This window comes from Pseudochaenichthys georgianus, chromosome 5, assembly GCF_902827115.2.
Source record: "Pseudochaenichthys georgianus chromosome 5, fPseGeo1.2, whole genome shotgun sequence".
Lineage (NCBI taxonomy): Eukaryota > Metazoa > Chordata > Actinopteri > Perciformes > Channichthyidae > Pseudochaenichthys > Pseudochaenichthys georgianus.
In genome coordinates this window covers 20,828,033-20,848,083 of record NC_047507.1, presented here as the reverse complement: position 1 = coordinate 20,848,083, position 20,051 = coordinate 20,828,033, and the positions used below count along the sequence as shown (strand labels likewise).

General features: G+C 45.0%; 1 protein-coding gene across 3 annotated transcripts in view; it reads right to left on the bottom strand.

The window, feature by feature from the left end:
- rad18 (RAD18 E3 ubiquitin protein ligase) overlaps positions 1-20,051 on the bottom strand; it is a 51,716-nt gene that overhangs the window by 6,163 nt on the left and 25,502 nt on the right. For 2 of the 3 annotated variants that reach the window (XM_034084157.1, XM_034084156.1), the window contains exons 10-11: positions 8,762-8,893; positions 7,973-8,087 (exon numbers count right to left, since the gene is read on the bottom strand). In XM_034084157.1, coding sequence (XP_033940048.1) covers positions 7,973-8,087; positions 8,762-8,893 — 247 coding nt within the window. The remainder of the gene's footprint in view (positions 1-7,972; positions 8,088-8,761; positions 8,894-20,051) is intronic. The other variant, XM_034084158.1, reaches the window with a different exon arrangement.

Below are 20,051 nucleotides of genomic sequence, written 5' to 3'. Positions count from 1 at the left end.
CGCTCCGCTTACCGGTCCGGCGGGCGGAGCTGCAGGATTTCTGCTTCACACACACACGTTGCATTCCGCTATTTTACTGTCTTTTTCGGACACCTTAAAATAATGCCAGACCGGTGAAGCCATTTTGGCGAGCTGGTTTTGCCCCACACAGAGAAAAGTGTCGTGTATTTTACGTCATGCGATCGGCTCTCGCGATCGGCATGTGTAGAGAGCACCGATCGATCGGTAGAGAGTGAGTATCGGTCGATCTCGATCAGTGACCGATTGATCGGAGCATCCCTACCAACAACCACTCCGGAGTTTGCAGCTGTGCATTTTGAACTGAAGAGCATGAGGCTGATCATGGTGGTGTTAGGATCAAACTGGTATGAGCAGGTCAATTATAACAATAAATACATAGTGATAATGTACTTAAGCATTTGCCAAATCAACATGCCAATGGGTTTCATTTGCAGCTTAACATTGTTAATGTTAAATAATTTTCCAAAATGTTAAACCAAACAGTAAAAATGTAAATGTTAAACAGATATGTGCTTGGATAACCTGTTTTAGAGAGAGCAAACACATTTTAAGCCAACAAGTTATTTTGTGGAGGTAAGCAACAGGTGAGTTTTTGTGAATGAGCAGTAATATATTGGTTGTTTTACTGATTGTTATGACCTGGCTCAAAAGGCCACAGCAAAGAGGAGACACACCATATCCACGTTTAACAAAATGTGTTTATTTAAGCAAAACATTCAAAATTAATTAAGTGTAAAACAAGTAAAGTATGAGGTGTGGATGTCAGTGGTATCAGTAGTGTAAATGCAGGGTGAGGATTGTATGGACATGTACAGTGGGGCAAAAAAGTATTTAGTCAGCCACCAATTGTGCAAGTTCTCCCACTTAAAAAGATGAGAGGCCTGTAATTTTTATCCTAGGTATACCTCAAATATGAGAGACAAAATAAGAAAAAAAAAATCCAGACAATCACATTGTCTGATTTTTAAAGAATTTATTTGCAAATTATGGTGGAAAATAAGTATTTGGTCAATAACAAAAGTTCATCTCAATACTTTGTTATATACCCTTTGTTGGCAATGACAGAGGTCAAACGTTTTCTGTAAGTCTTCACAAGGTTTTCACACACTGTTGCTGGTATTTTGGCCCATTCCTCCATGCAGATCTCCTCTAGAGCAGTGATGTTTTGGGGCTGTCGCTGGGCAACACGGACTTTCAACTCCCTCCAAAGATTTTCTATGGGGTTGAGATCTGGAGACTGGCTAGGCCACTCCAGGCCCTTGAAATGCTTCTTACGAAGCCACTCCTTCGTTGCCCGGGCGGTGTGTTTGGGATCATTGTCATGCTGAAAGACCCAGCCACGTTTCATCTTCAATGCCCTTGCTGATGGAAAGGAGGTTGTCACTCAAAATCTCACGATACATGGCCCCATTCATTCTTTCCTTTACACGGATCAGTCGTCCTGATCCCTTTGCAGAAAAACAGCCCCAAAGCATGATGTTTCCACCCCCATGTTTCACAGTAGGTATGGTGTTCTTTGGATGCAACTCACTATTCTTTCTCCTCCAAACACGTCTAGTTGAGTTTTTACTAGGGATGCACGATAATTATCGGGCCGATTAGGAATTATGACGTCATCCCGATAAACCCGATACCAGTATTAATAGCCCCGATTATATATACAATATATTTTTTGGGTAAAAAAAAAGAAAAATATACTGCGGTGTGGGTGGATTGGGATGAGGGGCGCTTGTTTTTCACTCGGCTCCTCCCGTTTTGCCAGTACTGTGGTATTAGTGGTTTAGGAAGAGGGGAGTTCTTCACAAATTCAGCGCTCCCTAATACTTCGAACCTGATCAGTCACCTGAAACATCGCCATCGCTACGATGTTGTGTTAAAAGCGTACAGACAAGACAATAATACAATACAAAGTGTGTGTGTGTAGGTGTGTGTGTGTGTGTGCGCGCGTTGGAGCTATGTGCAACTCAAGGCATATGCTCGAACCAGAGCTGCCTGGACGCTGCAATCATGTTGCGCACTATCCGTGCTGAGTATGCTGACTTTTCGTACAATGTCCCACTGTCTGGCTTCCTGCATAAAGTCAAGTGCTCGGCGCAGTTGTGGCGAAATGTCGCTCCTCTGTTTTCATTTAAACAGCTCCTTATATCCGTTAGCGCAGATAGCTAGCACCAGATGCTAACAACAACAATGCACGTAAGGTCTCTCTCTCGCTCGCTCGGGCCACACATACACACTAGGGGTCGACCGATTATCGGCCAGGCCGATTATCGGGGCCGATATTCATCATTTGACCGATTATCGGTATCGGCCTTTTTTTTATAAAATTGCCGATAACACTTTGGCTCTGATGCAGCCGTTTCTCTGTCTGCAGTCACCACTCTCTGTACACAATAGAGTCTGTCTGCAGACCGCAGCAAGGAGGCGTTTCCTATAGGGGCGTTTCCTATAGGGGCGTTTCCTATAGTGAACGACGGGAGCCGGCTCTCGCCAGCGAACGAGACGTTTTTTGTTTTGTTTTTGCGGAGGGATCTAGATCGGCATGAAGGCACATTATGCAATGTGCAATGTGGACATTATCCCGCTTATTACACATGGCCACATTCTCAACAAAGTAACGACATGACTCCCAATAATAATTGAAATGCTTTTATGGATTTAGAAAAAGATTTTATTGATTTAAAAAATAGTTTTTTGTATTGATTTAAATTGACATGCATCCGCTAAGAAAAGTAGTCCGTTGTTACTGTTTGAACTAACGTAACAACGGCAGGAACTGCTTCAATAGTGTTTTTGAGGAGCTTTTTGATTACAGATTTGAAAACATCGTTGCTTGCTTTAAAAGTAGCACAATTCATTATGTCAAACCTTGAAAGATATCCCTGCCCTAATGCCAAAAGTAACTGGCAACTATGTCGCCGTAGCTATGATGTCTATGTCTGGACCGCTGCGTAAAAAGGAGGGTTTCTGACCCATTACTTCTCTTCCTACTTTTTGTCCCCCTCTTCTCCCCGCTGCAGCCTAGCAGTTGATCTCAAAGCACGCTCCCCTCTCCTGCAGGGAGAAAAACTATATGTATATACTTTATATAGGTTGATACAGTAGCCCCTTTTTTTAAATAGTTTTTATAGGTGTTGCTATCTGTTTTGTGTAGCGTGGTTCTACAAGCAAGTCAATGCATTCATTGGGTGGTATCAGAGAGTTACACGGGTCTGTAAATGCAATGAAAACAATTGGCCACAGCAAATAATTTATATTAAACATGTAATTTTTACTTTTGAATACTAATACTTTAGTACAAAGGATGTCTTGAATAATTTAAGTGATATATGTGTACACATATAAATCATTAGTCAAAACAGCGCTACATTTGATTTGATTAAAAGGTATAATATGTGGTAAACTGAAGAGCCCTTTGGGAGTCGAAAGAGCCGGCTCTTCTTGGTGAGCCGAATGATCCGGCTCAGCAAGAAGAGCCGGAATTCCCATCACTAGAACAATGACTTCTTCTGCGAGGATTTATAAAAGCAGCTGAATAAAAAAAGTTAGGAAACGCCCCTATAGGAAACGCCTCCTTGCTGCGGTCTGCAGACAGACCCATCTCGAGCAATGTCCCGCCCACAGCGCTATCTGATAGGCTATTACTGAAGTGTCAATCAACACTGAAGATTTTCCGGGTGGTAGCCAGCCATAGAGGCGGGACCTTCTCAGATTACAGGCAGGTGCGAAGAACGCAGACACAGACAGACAAGCAGCAGCGCTGAGCGGCAGAGCCATACATGTGTTTCGAAGGTAAATCAGTTGAAAGCCGAAGTTCAATAAACATCCCAATCCCCTATGCTGAAATTGCAAAAACGGCACGATCTATTGATCCAATTCTATCAGCTTCCCAGTTACACAGGGACGCGGGAAGTCAGTCAGCGTGCAGCGTCTCACAGCGGAACTGTGGTGCGGAGGGGGGGCTGCGAGTGGAGCCTCGCAGTTTTTCAGGTTGATATGTGAAGCTCATTAGCTAGCCAACATGTATTTAGCAAATGTTTAGCAAAATATTAGAAGTGAGGCTACTAGTTAGGTCTACTGTAATAGCCTCACTTTTAATAGTTTGCAAAACATTAGCTAGCACTAGTGTTTTGCAGTTGCTAGCAGCTTATTGGGATTTTATGCTAGACAGACAGGCATTGGTTTGATATAATAAATTAAGCATTATTGTTAGTTAAGCATGTCAGCCTGCAGCCCCACTTCTTGTCTCTCTCTAACTCATAGCAGATGGCTGCATTAAAGAAAAGGGCACAGAGAGGAAACCAGTTGTAAGATGTTTAAAAGTTCATTAAACATAATATAGGCTATGCTTAAATGCATTTCAAAGAAGTTGTGTTGAGTTGTGTTGGAGTTTGTGTTATTCTACATTTTGACACTAAGATTTTCTGATTTTACTGCAAATGTATATCGGTTTCAAATATCGGTTATCGGTCTCCTTGATTACTAATAATCGGTATCGGCCTTGAAAAAGCCATATCGGTCGATCCCTAATACACACACCCTCCCGGTCCTCCAGATGGCCAGTCGGTGCCTTCCGGTGAGCGTGGAAGTGTGGTCTGCCACAAGCGGGCGGCAGGAGCAGGGCTGTCAGCATCAGCTTGTAGATGGTATTTTAAACTCGATGCGCTCTGAAACTACGGGGCGGCCAAGGAAAAAAAAATACACATGCGTTAATCGCGTTAAAATAATTAGTGGCGTAAAACATTTTTTATTATCGGTATCGGTCTTGAGAAGCAGGAAGTTATCGGTATCGGTTTCAAAAAACCAATAACGTGCATCCCTAGTTTTTACCAAAAATTTCTATTTTGGTTTCATCTGACCATATGACATTCACCCAATCCTCTTCTGGATCATGTAAATGCTCTCTAGCAAACGACGGGCCTGGATATGTACTGGCTTAAGCAGGGGGACACGTCTGGCACTGCAGGATTTGAGTCCCTGGCGGCGTAGTGTGTTACTGATGGTAGCCTTTGTTACTTTGGTCCCAGCTCTCTGCAGGTCATTGACTAGGTCCCCCCGTGTGGTTCTGGGATGTTTGCTCACCGTTCTTGTGATCATTTTGACCCCACAGGGTGAGATCTTGCGTGGAGCCCCAGATCAAGGGGGATTATCAGTGGTCTTGTATGTCTTCCATTTTCTAATAATTGCTCCCACAGTTGATTTCTTCACACCAAGCTGCTTACCTATTGCAGATTCAGTCTTCCCAGCCTGGTGCAGGTCTACAATTTTGTTTCTGGTGTCCTTTGACAGCTCTTTGGTCTTGGCCATAGTGGAGTTTGGAGTGTGACTGTTTGAGGTTGTGGACAGGTGTCTTTTATACTGATAACGAGTTCAAACAAGTGCCATTAATACAGTTAACGAGTGGAGGACAGAGGAGGCTCTTAAAGAACAAGTTACAGGTCTGTGAGAGCCACAAACAAATTTGTTTGTAGGTGACCAAATACTTATTTTACCGAGGAATTTACCGATTAATTCATTAAAAATCCTACAATGTGATTTCTTGGATTCTTTCCCCCATTCTGTCTCTCATAGTTGAAGTGTACCTAGGATGAAAATTACAGGCCTCTCTCATCTTTTTAAGTGGGAGAACTTGCACAATTGGTGGCTGACTAAATACTTTTGTGCCCCACTGTATGTGTGTGAGAGTGTTGATGTGCACAAAGTGAAGCAACTGAAGAAACTCATAGCATACTCAACAAAACAGGGGTGCCTGCAGGGAGCAGCAGAGAGGGAGACAGCGAGGGGCAGAGGCTTTAAATAACTGCAGGCCACCAGACCCAGGTGCCCTCAGTTACTGCAATCAAGGAGGCTGGATGCAGCACAGCCACACCCTCTCCAGATGAACCCACAGGGGCATCACAGCCCCCCCCCCCCTCCTTAAGACGGGGCACCAAAGGGATCCACGACAAACCAACATCCTCCTGTGTATATTGACCATCAGGTGTGTGTCCAGTATGGACTTTTTTCATGTGTCTTTTCATGAACGTCACTTCGTCCATGTTTCTGATCCCATAGTCCTTAAGCCTCATCTTATCATCACTGGCCTTCTTCAGATCCAAGACGGTTGCATTTTGCACCACAACTATGGGCATAATTTCTCCATCTGCCTCTAAAACCCTGACAATCATGGCTTGGCCATACTCCAAAGCAATCTGGGAATTAACCTCCTCCAAATGTACCTGAATTGGCAGATCACAGAGTAAAGGGTCCTGAAGAAATTGAGCAAGACCCTCCTCGAAAATATCCAGGATCTCTGAGTTAAGAAGAGTCTCCTCGTCTCCTCCTTTGACACAGACGAAGGGAGATCAGGCAGTGAGACCACCTGTTCAACATCACTTTTTCTACACTCCGAAACAGGCGGGTCAGCAGACATCCTACGGCTCTGCGCACGCGTAACAGCACAAACTGGAAACACACTTGGAAACTGCAAACCGCTCTCACCTGGCTCCCCGGATGCTAACGGCCTGGAAACCGCCACAGGCGGTGGTACACCAGCCCACACAGCACTACCAGCGAGATCGTTGCCCAAAATCATATGTACCCCATCAAGTGGCAACGCGGCACGCACGCCGATAGACACAACTCCCCGCACCAGCTCACAATCCAGCACTATTGTATGACGTCGCACAGGAATCAAGCCCATCTCCATGCCCCTCATCATCACAAAATCCCCAGCCTCTGTCTCTGACGAAAAAGGCAACACTGACTCAACAATAAATGAGCATCTAGCTGCTATGTCACGCAACACCTTAATCAGAACATACTTGTCACTACCGACTACTGATACAACCGCTTCCGTTATGAACGGCTCAAAACCAGAACCCACATCCAAGTCGGCACAAACCAGCTTCTTATCAGGCACCATGCCCGAGCCTACACCCTGCGGCTTTTTAACCAAAACGGCAGAACAACACATGGCTGGAGCATGTGATGAAAAACAAGGCTTCCCCTCAGGTTCCAGCAACGGACACTGCGTGCGGGCATAGCCACCATCTTCTCCACGTCTCCAATCACCCCTAGAACACTTCTCTATAAAACTACCCTTATGCGTCAACACAAAATCATCTGCTAATTCGGCAGCTCTAAGGGCGGTGGAAGGTTTCTGCTCATTTACATAAGTGGCCACACGCTGAGGGATAACATCTTTAAACTGTTCCAATACAATGAGTTCAAAAAGACCGTCAAAACTGACAACCTTTACTGCCGAGCACTACCGCTGAAAATGAGAAGTCAAATCACGGATAAACTCCACATTTGTCTGCTTGTCTGCTTATCCCCGGATCATTTGGCTCGGCTCTCTTAAAGCGCCGGCTGTTTTGGCTCCCAAGCGGCTCTTCATGTTACCACAGTTTACCAGGGAGCCTCAGTTTCGCCACTGCGAGGCTCTGGTGCTCGCAGCTCATGCGCGTGCTCCACTAAAACCCCCCCGCTCATCGCGTCCAAATCGCGCAAGTTCTGTGTTGTCCTGTAGCAGGCACCTTCGATGTCGGGGAAACGATCTTCAATACTCCGAAAATAATCCCACCAGACTCCTTTGCCCCTCCAACAAAAAAACTCGATCTTCTCTCGAATTATTAATATTTTTGTCAAATAAAAGCAGGACATGTCCTTTCTTCCTCCGACATGTATAAGTCTGACTGTAAGTAAACTGCTGGCTTTGGATTCAGGTTATTACTGTAGCTGGCCTCTGTTAGGAATGGAAATAGTGGGAAATAACACTAATGTTATGTCTAGGTTTCCCTAGACCAGAGGCATACCAATCAGTGTGAAATAGACCTTTTTCACAGACAGATTCAAACTGTAAAAAATAATATAACAAAAATAAATCCCACTTTTCTGTTGCATGTAAAGGTCTGACTTGAAAACAAGCTCTGACTTCTGAGGGTGTCTAAAGTGTCCATTATGTAGGGCTCACCTGCTGATGGACACTTCACTGTGGGTGGGGCTGGAGGACCATTCCATTCTTTTTGCAGGTGGCTCCTCGTCAGATTCTTTGTCTTCTGCTTTCATCACTGAGCCATTTATTGATCCTGCGACGTGATGAGGAGGGGGCAAAATAGACATATCATTATGTCAGACACCCAGGAAAAATCAGGGTGGTGTGCATATAAAGGATGCCTCTGACAACCTTGGTATCCCTTAGAAACCACATTTTTACATATTCTCAATGGTAAAGGCATTTAGGTCCTGTTGGCAGCATCACAAAAACCTAGCCTCTCACACAGTGGACAGTGTCAGGTTTTTTGGTGTGTGCCTTTTCATTTGATTATTGCAAACCAAGCAAATTAGCAGCATGCAACACGAATATTAAATCATTTAGTTAGTGTATTTAGGCAGTGAAACACTGTATTAACACATGTTAAGTATATGGTTGATTACAGTTACAGAGCAACACAATCATTCATTGATTCTGGACACCTGGTAAATGAAAGTAGAAAATTCCCTCTCTGCACTTCCTTTTCAACATTCAACATTTCTGATGTGCCCAACAATGAAGTGCAGACGTGTTGTGAATTCGGCAAGGATGGAACAAGTAAATGAGTGAGCTTCATTTACTCTCCCACCACATTGAGCTGCATTGCACGCCTCACTAATTGCCACAAAGCAATTAATAACGTTAGCATGGGGATCAGGTATATTCCTTTAAGTCTCCTGTTGCTAAAGTACATTTTATTCCTTGATAGAGTTAAAAGTATTGCAGTACCTGCAGCCTTTGTTTTCTGTGCATCATCTCCTTCCACAATGTCTTCCTGTTTGATACGAGTCTGCCTGGTGGTCTCTAAGTGACCCCGAACCTGAGCAATCAGGCGTGAAAAGTCACTGCTGTGCCGCTTCCCTGCAGTCAGAAATAAGGTTGAATATTTTAAAAAAGAACGCATTTTAAAATGACATTTAAATGTATAATAAAAAATACTATACAGAAATAACATCCCACAAGAATATCGCTGTATAGAGTGTTGTTTGGGAAAAACTGTTTTCATATTCATGAATGCAGACTCATTTTCTTTGGGAAAGGTTGAATAGCTTTGTAAAGAGACATGGTTTTATTCATTGGCTTCTGTATTTGAGGTTAAACACCACCAACGAAAGGAGATTACTGTAGTAACAAAATCATCTTACTCCTGTGGTGGAGGCCGAACAGTAATTGAAAAGACAAGGGACGCGGGCAAAATAATAATAAAAGTTTGGGCAGTGATCCAAACACAAAAACAACACTGAGGGAAAGAGAAAAGGACCAAAACACTGCAATTAACACTAGAAACGTTGCTATCTGAGCCTTGCCTCTGATATTGTCGTGAGCAAAAGATGACACATAGATGAGACAATGCCGTTGCAAAGCTTTTCCTGTGAGTGTGGCTCCCAATTCACATCGGTACACATGTAACACTTTAGTTTTGTTTGCAGGCTTGTAAGGATTAGACTAATGTGTGCATTGTGTGAGTTACACATGATGTTAACATCTCATGCAACAGGTACATTTCACAAACATAAGGGATGCAGCACACAGCTTTAAAAAAGGAATACATCAGGCATTGGAACATGCAAAATAGGGGTTACTGCATTTTCAACATTGCATGCTCGTGGATTTACTATCCCAGTAGCATTGTATGTTGTAACTCCAATCACAACATTTGTTTTCAGTTGTTAAGCTCAAACACCCACATATCTTATTATCACTAAAAGAATGAGTCATTAAAGGCTGCATCACCCGGTGTGTTCACTGTGTGCATGTTTCTGTGCTGCTCTTCCCCAATTCCTAATGCTGGTGGAGTGAGTCATCCACATCCTCCACTGATAAATCAAGAGGTTATCACAGCAGTGCGGCTATTTATAGAACCTTCCTCCTGTGAGTCACAACCATTTTTCAATCAATTTTTAAGTTAGAACTGAGTTGTTTCCAACAAGCCTTTTATCTTGCAACATCATTTTGGATAATGTTTTCTAATCTGCTATTTTAGCTTGACCTCTACCCTGAGAATTAAAAGCATAGACCTGGTATTGATTTCTGTGAGTAATAGTACATAGCAAATGGAGAAAAAACCCTTAGAAGGACACTTAAATAGCCAAGTAGCACTATCGAATCAATTTCAAACAATCTTCAGTAGTATTTACAGATGAAGATATCATCAGTTTTACATTTCCATTCCACCATTTGCTGCAAAATTACTCACTGAAGATAGCAATTCTGTTGCTGGTAATTTGTTATGGAAGGTATATGAGGCTGGCTCTAATGATGGCTTCTCGACTGAATTTATTTTCCTTATAGATGTGATGTTTTGGTGTTGTTGTTTTTTGTTGTTTTGTTTCTTTCCGTTAACCGTCAAGTGGGAAATAAGTATTTTTTGTTGTGTTTCTCTTAGTATCCTAAGATACTGTTTGGCTGTGAAAAAAAATTATTATGAAGGGCAGACCATCTATTTGTATTTATTAGGGTCTGAGACCTAGGTCGGCGAAGACCCTATTGAAATTGGAAAAAATCGGTCGCGCAGCGACCGATAAACCTGCCAAAAACAGGGAAAACGACCGACAAAAGCACCGAAAATGTTCGTAAATAATGTCGGCTGATAGACCGCGTGAGCCCAGTCACGTGACTGCAAATCGCATAATTGATATCGTAACAATCATCGTAGTCGCTCGCAAAGCGAGCGATAAACCTGCCAAAAACAGGGAAAACGACCGACAAAAGCACCGAAAATGTTCGTAAATAATGTCGGCTGATAGACCGCGTGAGCCCAGTCACGTGGGCGAAGCCCACGTGACTGGGCTCACGCGACTGGGCTCACGCGACTGGGCTCACGCGACTGGGCTCACGCGACTGGGCTCACGCGACTGGGCTCACGCGACTGGGCTCACGCGACTGTCACGCGACTGTCACGCGACTGTCACGTGTCACGTGACTGTCACGCGACTGTCACGTGACTGTCACGTCACGTGACTGCAAATCGCATCATTGATATCGTAACAATCATCGTAGTCGCTCGCGAAGCGAGCGATAACCATGCAAAACCCCCTCAAAACAGGGTAAAAAAGGGCCAAAAGCCCATTAGACATGTCCCAGTAGGTAGGCCGGACGGCCTACAGTGAGGTGGTCCCATCCACCTCAATGTTAAATCGAACATGATTGAAACTGGTCCGATTATTCATTAGGGTCTGAGACCTAGGTCGGCGAAGACCCTATTGAAATTGGAAAAAATCGGTCGCGCAGCGACCGATAAACCTGCCAAAAACACCCAAAAACATGGAAAACGACCGAATAAAGCACCAAAAATGTTCGTAAATAATGTCGGCTGACAGACCGCGTGAGCATGATTGAAACTGGTCCGATTATTTTTATGATTATTATTTTAGAACATTGCGAGCACTTTTGACCCCCGCAACATATGTCAAAACTCACCAAATTTTGCAAGCGCGTCAGAAGTCGCTCAAATTGAACGTGTTATCGGTTTCGGAACTTTGCGTAAAAAATGTGCGTAGGCCACGCCCACTGCCGTTTTTAACGTTAACTCCCCCTACTTTAAATTTCACGTAAACGAACGAAACTCGCCACGCATATCTAGGGTGCGGAGACGAACCAAAAAGCCTCTTGGAGGGGTAAAAAATAACGTACAGGAAGTCGGCCATTTTGAATTTGGTGTCGAAAAAACGCCATTTATCGCGTTTTTTGGCCTATTTCCACGTACCTACGAAATCTATCTCCTCCTAGGGACTTTTATCGTACGCCTCGAAATTCCTCGGGTAGCTTCGCGAGACATGGGAGAGCTTAAGTTATCACGAGAATTTTTTTCTTTCGCACGGCGTAGCCGTGATTTGTCGCCAAAGTTCGCGTTCGTACGATTTTTGGCGGTCCCTCGCCATGGAACCCGATGATGTCATAACTCAAACTGACATTCTCAGAACGCCACCAAACTTCACATGACGTTTAGCACCACAGCCCTGAACAGCTCTAGGTCAAATCTGATGTTACTTAATTTGGCGTTACCATAGCAACGGATCCTTCGCCATAAACAACGGTGTCGCTGTAAATGCAATGGACACGGTCCCATCGTCCCCCAATCTTCACTTTTATATCACTGGTCCATGCCTCTACAGCTCCAAGTCAAATCTGAAATCTCAACGTATGCCGTTTCCATGGAAACGGCATCCCTCGCCAAAACATCCGATGTTGTTGTAAGTCAATGGAAAATCCTACAAACAGCACCAGACTTCAGACTATCATCAATGGTCCGGCCCTCAACAGCTCTACGTGAAATCTGAAATCTCAACGTATGCCCTTTCCATGGCAACGCATCCCTCGCCGTCAAACATCATGTCGTCGTAATTCAATGGAAAATCATCCAAACACCACCAGACTTCAGACTATCATCAATGGTCCGGCCCTCAACAGCCCTACGTGAAATTTGAAATCTCAACATATGCCGTTTCCATGGCAACGCATCCCTCGCCAAAAAATCCCATGTTGTTGTAAGTCAATGGAAAATCGTCCAAACAGCACCAGACTTCAGACTATCATTAATGGTACGGCCCTCAACAGCTCTACATGAAATCGGAAATCTCAATGTATGCCGTTTCCATGGCAACGCTTCCCTCGCCATAAACGACGGTGTCGCTGGAAATCCTATGGACACTGTCCCATCGTCCCCCAATCTTCACTTTTATATCACCGGTCCATGCCTCAACAGCTCCAAGTTCAATCTGAAATCTCACTGTATGCCGTTTCCATGGCAACGCCTCCCTCGCCGTGAAACACGGTGTTGCCCTAATTCAATGGAAAAGGTTCCAAACGGCACCAGACTTCAGATGTTGACTAATGGTCTGGCCCTCAGCAGCTCTATGTCAATTAGGGGATGTCATCATATGCCGTTTCCATGGCAACACGTCCCTCGCCATGAAACACGGTGTTGTCCTAATTCAATGGAAAATGGTCCAAACAGCACCAGACTTCATATGATGGCTGATGGTCCATGCCTCAACAGCTCTACGTGAAATCTGAAATCTCAACGAATGCCGTTTCCATGGAAACGCATCCCTCGCCAAAAAATCCAATGTTGTCCTAATTCTATGGAAAATCATCCAAATAGCACCAGACTTCAGATGATGGCTAATGGTCCGGCCCTCAACAGCTCTATGTGAAATCTGAAATCTCACCATTTCTCCGTACGTTGACACGTCCACGTGCGGACAACAGCCTGCGGAACGTCGAAGACCCGCTCAACGCTGCTTGCAGCTTTAATTAGGGTCTGAGACCTAGGTCGGCGAAGACCCTATTGAAATTGGAAAAAATCGGTCGCGCAGCGACCGATAAACCTGCCAAAAACACCAAAAAACATGGAAAACGACCGACAAAAGCACCGAAAATGTTCGTAAATAATGTCGGCTGATAGACCGCGTGAGCCCAGTCACGTGGGCTTTGCCCACGTGACTGCAAATCGCATAATTGATATCGTAACAATCATCGTAGTCGCTCGCGAAGCGAGCGATAACCATGCAAAACCCCCTCAAAACAGGGTAAAAAAGGGCCAAAAGCCCATTAGAGGTGGCGCAGTGGGTAGGCCGGACGGCCTACAGTGAGGTGCTCCCATCCACCTCAATGTTAAATCGAACAAGATTGAAATTGGACCGATTATTTATTATGATTATTATTTTAGAACATTGCGAGCACTTTTGACCCCCGCAACATATGTCAAAACTCACCAAATTTTGCAAGCGCGTCAGAAGTCGCTCAAATTGAACGTGTTATCGGTTTCGGAACTTTGCGTAAAAAATGTGCGTAGGCCACGCCCACTGCCGTTTTTAACGTTAACTCCCCCTACTTTAAATTTCACGTAAACGAACGAAACTCGCCACGCATATCTAGGGTGCGGAGACGAACCAAAAAGCCTCTTGGAGGGGTAAAAAATAACGTACAGGAAGTCGGCCATTTTGAATTTGGTGTCGAAAAAACGCGATTTATCGCGTTTTTTGGCCTATTTCCACGTACCTACGAAATCTATCTCCTCCTAGGGACTTTTATCGTACGCCTCGAAATTCCTCGGGTAGCTTCGCGAGACATGGGAGAGCTTAAGTTATCACGAGAATTTTTTTCTTTCGCACGGCGTAGCCGTGATTTGTCGCCAAAGTTCGCGTTCGTACGATTTTTGGCGGTCCCTCGCCATGGAACCCGATGATGTCATAACTCAAACTGACATTCTCAGAACGCCACCAAACTTCACATGACGTTTAGCACCACAGCCCTGAACAGCTCTAGGTCAAATCTGATGTTACTTAATTTGGCGTTACCATAGCAACGGATCCTTCGCCATAAACAACGGTGTCGCTGTAAATGCAATGGACACGGTCCCATCGTCCCCCAATCTTCACTTTTATATCACTGGTCCATGCCTCAACAGCTCCAAGTGAAATCTGAAATCTCAACGTATGCCGTTTCCATGGAAACGGCATCCTTCGCCAAAAAATCCGATGTTGTTGTAAGTCAATGGAAAATCGTCCAAACAGCACCAGACTTTACACTATCATCAATGGTCCGGCCCTCAACAGCTCTACGTGAAATCTGAAATCTCAACGTATGCCGTTTCTATGGCAACGCATGCCTCGCCGTCAAACATAATGTCGTCGTAATTCAATGGAAAATCATCCAAACACCACCAGACTTTACACTATCATCAATGGTCCGGCCCTCAACAGCCCCAAGTGAAATCTGAAATCTCAACGTATGCCGTTTCCATAGAAACGCATCCCTCGCCAAAAAATCCCATGTTGTTGTAAGTCAATGGAAAATCGTCCAAACAGCACCACACTTCATATCATGGCTAATGGTCCAGCCCTCAACAGCTCTATGTCAATTATGGGATGTCATCATTTGGCGTTGCCATGGTAACGCATCCCTCGCCGTCAAACATCATGTCGTCGTAATTCAATGGAAAATCATCCAAACACCACCAGACTTCAGACTATCATCAATGGTCCGGCCCTCAACAGCTCCAAGTGAAATCTGAAATCTCAACGTATGCCGTTTCCATGGCAACGCGTCCCTCGACATGAAACATCATGTTGTCGTAATTCAATAGAAAATCGTCCAAACAGCACCAGACTTCATATGATGGCTAATGGTCCGGCCCTCAACAGCTCTATGTCAATTATGGGATGTCATCATTTGGCGTTGCCATGGTAACGCATCCCTCGCCGTCAAACATCATGTAGTCGTAATTCAATGGGAAATCGCCCAAACAGCACCAGACTTCAGACTATCATCAATGGTCCGGCCCTCAACAGCCCTACGTTAAATCTGAAATCTCACTGTATGCCGTTTCCATGGCAACGCCTCCCTCGCCGTGAAACACGGTGTTGCCCTAATTCAATGGAAAAGGTTCCAAACGGCACCAGACTTCAGATGTTGACTAATGGTCCGGCCCTCAGCAGCTCTACGCCAATTATGGGATGTCATCATATGCCGTTTCCATGGCAACGCGTCCCTCGCCATGAAACACGGTGTTGCCCTAATTCAATGGAAAAGGTTCCAAACGCCACCAGACTTCAGATGTTGACTAATGGTCCGGCCCTCAGCAGCTCTATGTCAATTAGGGGATGTCATCATATGCCGTTTCCATGGGAACACGTCCCTCGCCATGAAACACGGTGTTGCCCTAATTCAATGGAAAATAGTCCAAACACCACCAGACTTCATATGATGGCTCCTAGTCCAGCCATCAACAGCTCCAAGTGAAATCTGAAATCTCAACGGATGCCGTTTCCATGGAAACGCATCCCTCGCCGTCAAACATCATGTCGTCGTAATTCAATGGAAAATCATCCAAACACCACCAGGCTTCAGACTATCATCAATGGTCCGGCCCTCAACAGCCCTACGTGAAATTTGAAATCTCAACATATGCCGTTTCCATGGCAACGCATCCCTCGCCAAAAAATCCCATGTTGTTGTAAGTCAATGGAAAATCGTCCAAACAGCCCCAGACTTCATATGATGGCTAATGCTCCGGCCCTCAACAGCTCTATGTCAATTATGGGATGTCATCATTTCGCGTTGCCATGGTAACGCATCCCTCGCCATCAAACATCATGTTGTCGTAATTCAATGGAAAATCATCTAAACACCACCAGACTTCAGACTATCATCAATGGTCCGGCCCTCAACAGCTCTACGTGAGATCGGACATCTCAATGTATGCCGTTGCCATGGCAACGCGTCCCTCGCCAAAAAATCCCATGTTGTTGTAAGTCAATGGAAAATCATCCAAACAGCACCAGACTTCAGACTATCATTAATGGTACGGCCCTCAACAGCTCTACATGAAATCGGAAATCTCAATGTATGCCGTTTCCATGGCAACGCTTCCCTCGCCATAAACGACGGTGTCGCTGTAAATCCAATGGACACTGTCCCATCGTCCCCCAATCTTCACTTTTATATCACCGGTCCATGCCTCAACAGCTCCAAGAAAAATCTGAAATCTCACTGTATGCCGTTTCCATGGCAACGCCTCCCTCGCCGTGAAACACGGTGTTGCCCTAATTCAATGGAAAAGGTTCCAAACGGCACCAGACTTCAGATGTTGACTAATGGTCCGGCCCTCAGCAGCTCTATGTCAATTAGGGGATGTCATCATATGCCGTTTCCATGGCAACGCGTCCCTCGCCATGAAACACGGTGTTGTCCTAATTCAATGGAAAATGGTCCAAACACCACCAGACTTCATATGATGGCTCCTAGTCCAGCCATCAACAGCTCTACGTGAAATCTGAAATCTCAACGTATGCCGTTGCCATGGTAACGCATCCCTCGCCATGAAACATAATTCAATGGAAAATGGTCCAAACTGCGCCAGACTTCAGACTATCATTAATGGTCCGGCCCTCATCAGCTCTACGCCAATTATGGCTAAATATATTGGCAGAGTCCTCGAGACACCTAGACACACACGTCGACGTGCGGACAACAGCCTGCGGAACGTCGAAGACCCGCTCAACGCTGCTTGCAGCTTTAATTAGGGTCTGAGACCTAGGTCGGCGAAGACCCTATTGAAATTGGAAAAAATCGGTCGCGCAGCGACCGATAAACCTGCCAAAAACACCCAAAAACATGGAAAACGACCAACTAAAGCACCGAAAATGTTCGTAAATAATGTCGGCTGATAGACCGCGTGAGCCCTTCGCCCACGTGACTGCAAATCGCATAATTGATATCGTAACAATCATCGTAGTCGCTCGCGAAGCGAGCGATAACCATGCAAAACCCCCTCAAAACAGGGTAAAAAAGGGCCAAAAGCCCATTAGAGGTGGCGCAGTGGGTAGGCCGGACGGCCTACAGTGAGGTGCTCCCATCCACCTCAATGTTAAATCGAACAAGATTGAAATTGGACCGATTATTTATTAGGGTCTGAGACCTAGGTCGGCGAAGACCCTATTGAAATTGGAAAAAATCGGTCGCGCAGCGACCGATAAACCTGCCAAAAACACCAAAAAACATGGAAAACGACCGACAAAAGCACCGAAAATGTTCGTAAATAATGTCGGCTGATAGACCGCGTGAGCCCAGTCACGTGGGCGAAGCCCACGTGACTGCAAATCGCATAATTGATATCGTAACAATCATCGTAGTCGCTCGCGAAGCGAGCGATAACCATGCAAAACCCCCTCAAAACAGGGTAAAAAAGGGGCAAAAGCCCATTAGACATGTCTCAGTGGGTAGGCCGGACGGCCTACAGTGAGGTGGTCCCATCCACCTCAATGTTAAATCGAACATGATTGAAACTGGTCCGATTATTTATTATGATTATTATTTTAATTCTTAAAACGCTCTTTTGAGCCCCGCAACATAAGTGAAAACTCACCAAATTTTGCACACGCGTCAGGCCGTGACAAAATTGCAAGATGTTATTGGTCCCGGAACTTAACGTAAAAAATTGCGTAGGCCACGCCCACTTCCGTTTTTGACGTTAACTCCCCCTATTTTAACTTTCACGTAAACGAACGAAACTCGCCACGCATATCTAGGGTGCGGAGACGAACCAAAAAGCCTCTTGGAGGGGTAAAAAATAACGTACAGGAAGTCGGCCATTTTGAATTTGGTGTCGAAAAAACGCGATTTTATCGCGTTTTTTGCCCTATTTCGCGTACCTACGAAATCTATCTCCTCCTAGGGACTTTTATCGTACGCCTCGAAATTCCTCGGGTAGCATAGCGAGACATGGGAGAGCTTAAGTTATCACGAGAATTTTTTTCTTTCGCACGGCGTAGCCGTGATTTGTCGCCAAAGTTCGCGTTCGTACGATTTTTGGCGGGCCCTCGCCATGGAACCCGATGATGTCATAACTCAAACTGACATTCTCAGAACGCCACCGAACTTCACATGACGTTTAGCACCACAGCCCTGAACAGCTCTAGGTCAAATCTGATGTTACTTAATTTGGCGTTACCATGGCAACGGATCCTTCGCCATAAACAACGGTGTCGCTGTAAATGCAATGGACACGGTCCCATCGTCCCCCAATCTTCACTTTTATATCACTGGTCCATGCCTCAACAGCTCCAAGTGAAATCTGAAATCTCAACCCTCGCCAAAAAATCCGATGTTGTTGTAAGTCAATGGAAAATCGTCCAAACACCACCAGACTTCAGACTATCATCAATGGTCCGGCCCTCAACAGCTCTACGTGAAATCTGAAATCTCAACGTATGCCGTTTCCATGGCAACGCATCCCTCGCCGTCAAACATCATGTTGTCGTAATTCAATGGAAAATCATCCAAACACCACCAGACTTCAGACTATCATCAATGGTCCGGCCCTCAACAGCTCTAGGTGAAATCTGAAATCTTTTTGTAAGTCAATGGAAAATCGTCCAAACACCACCAGACTTCATATGATGGCTAATGGTCCGGCCCTCAACAGCTCTATGTCAATTATGGGATGTCATCATTTGGCGTTGCCATGGCAACGCATCCCTCGCCGTCAAACATCATGTTGTCGTAATTCAATGGAAATGGTTCCAAACAGCACCAGACTTCAGACTATCATCAATGGTCCGGCCCTCAACAGCTCTACGTGACATTGGAAATCTCAATGTATGCCGTTTCCATGGAAACGCATCCCCCCCCCAAAAAAATCCCATGTTGTTGTAAGTCAATGGAAAATTGTCCAAACAGCACCAGACTTCATATGATGGCTAATGGTCCGGCCCTCAACAGCTCTATGTCAATTATGGGATGTCATCATTTGGCGTTGCCATGGCAACGCATCCCTCGCCCTCAAACATCATGTTGTCGTAATTCAATGGAAAATCGTCCAAACACCACCAGACTTCAGACTATCATCAATGGTCCGGCCCTCAACAGCTCTACGTGACATTGGAAATCTCAATGTATGCCGTTTCCATGGAAACGCATCCCTCGCCAAATAATCCGATGTTGTTGTAAGTCAATGGAAAATCGTCCAAACAGCACCAGATTTCAGATGATGACTAATGGTCCGGCCCTCAACAGCTCTACGCCAATTATGGGATGTCATCATACCAAAAAGCCTCTTGGAAGGGTAAAAAATAACGTACAGGAAGTCGGCCATTTTGAATTTGGTGTCGAAAAAACGCGATTTTATCGCGTTTTTTGCCCTATTTCGCGTACCCACGAAATCTATCTCCTCCTAGGGACTTTTATCGTACGCCTCGAAATTCCTCGGGTAGCTTCGCGAGACATGGGAGAGCTTAAGTTATCACGAGAATTTTTTTCTTTCGCACGGCGTAGCCGTGATTTGTCGCCAAAGTTCGCGTTCGTACGATTTTTGGCGGTCCCTCGCCATGGAACCCGATGATGTCATAACTCAAACTGACATTCTCAGAACGCCACCAAACTTCACATGACGTTTAGCACCACAGCCCTGAACAGCTCTAGGTCAAATCTGATGTTACTTAATTTGGCCTTACCATGGCAACGGATCCTTCGCCATAAACAACGGTGTCGCTGTAAATCCAATGGACACGGTCCC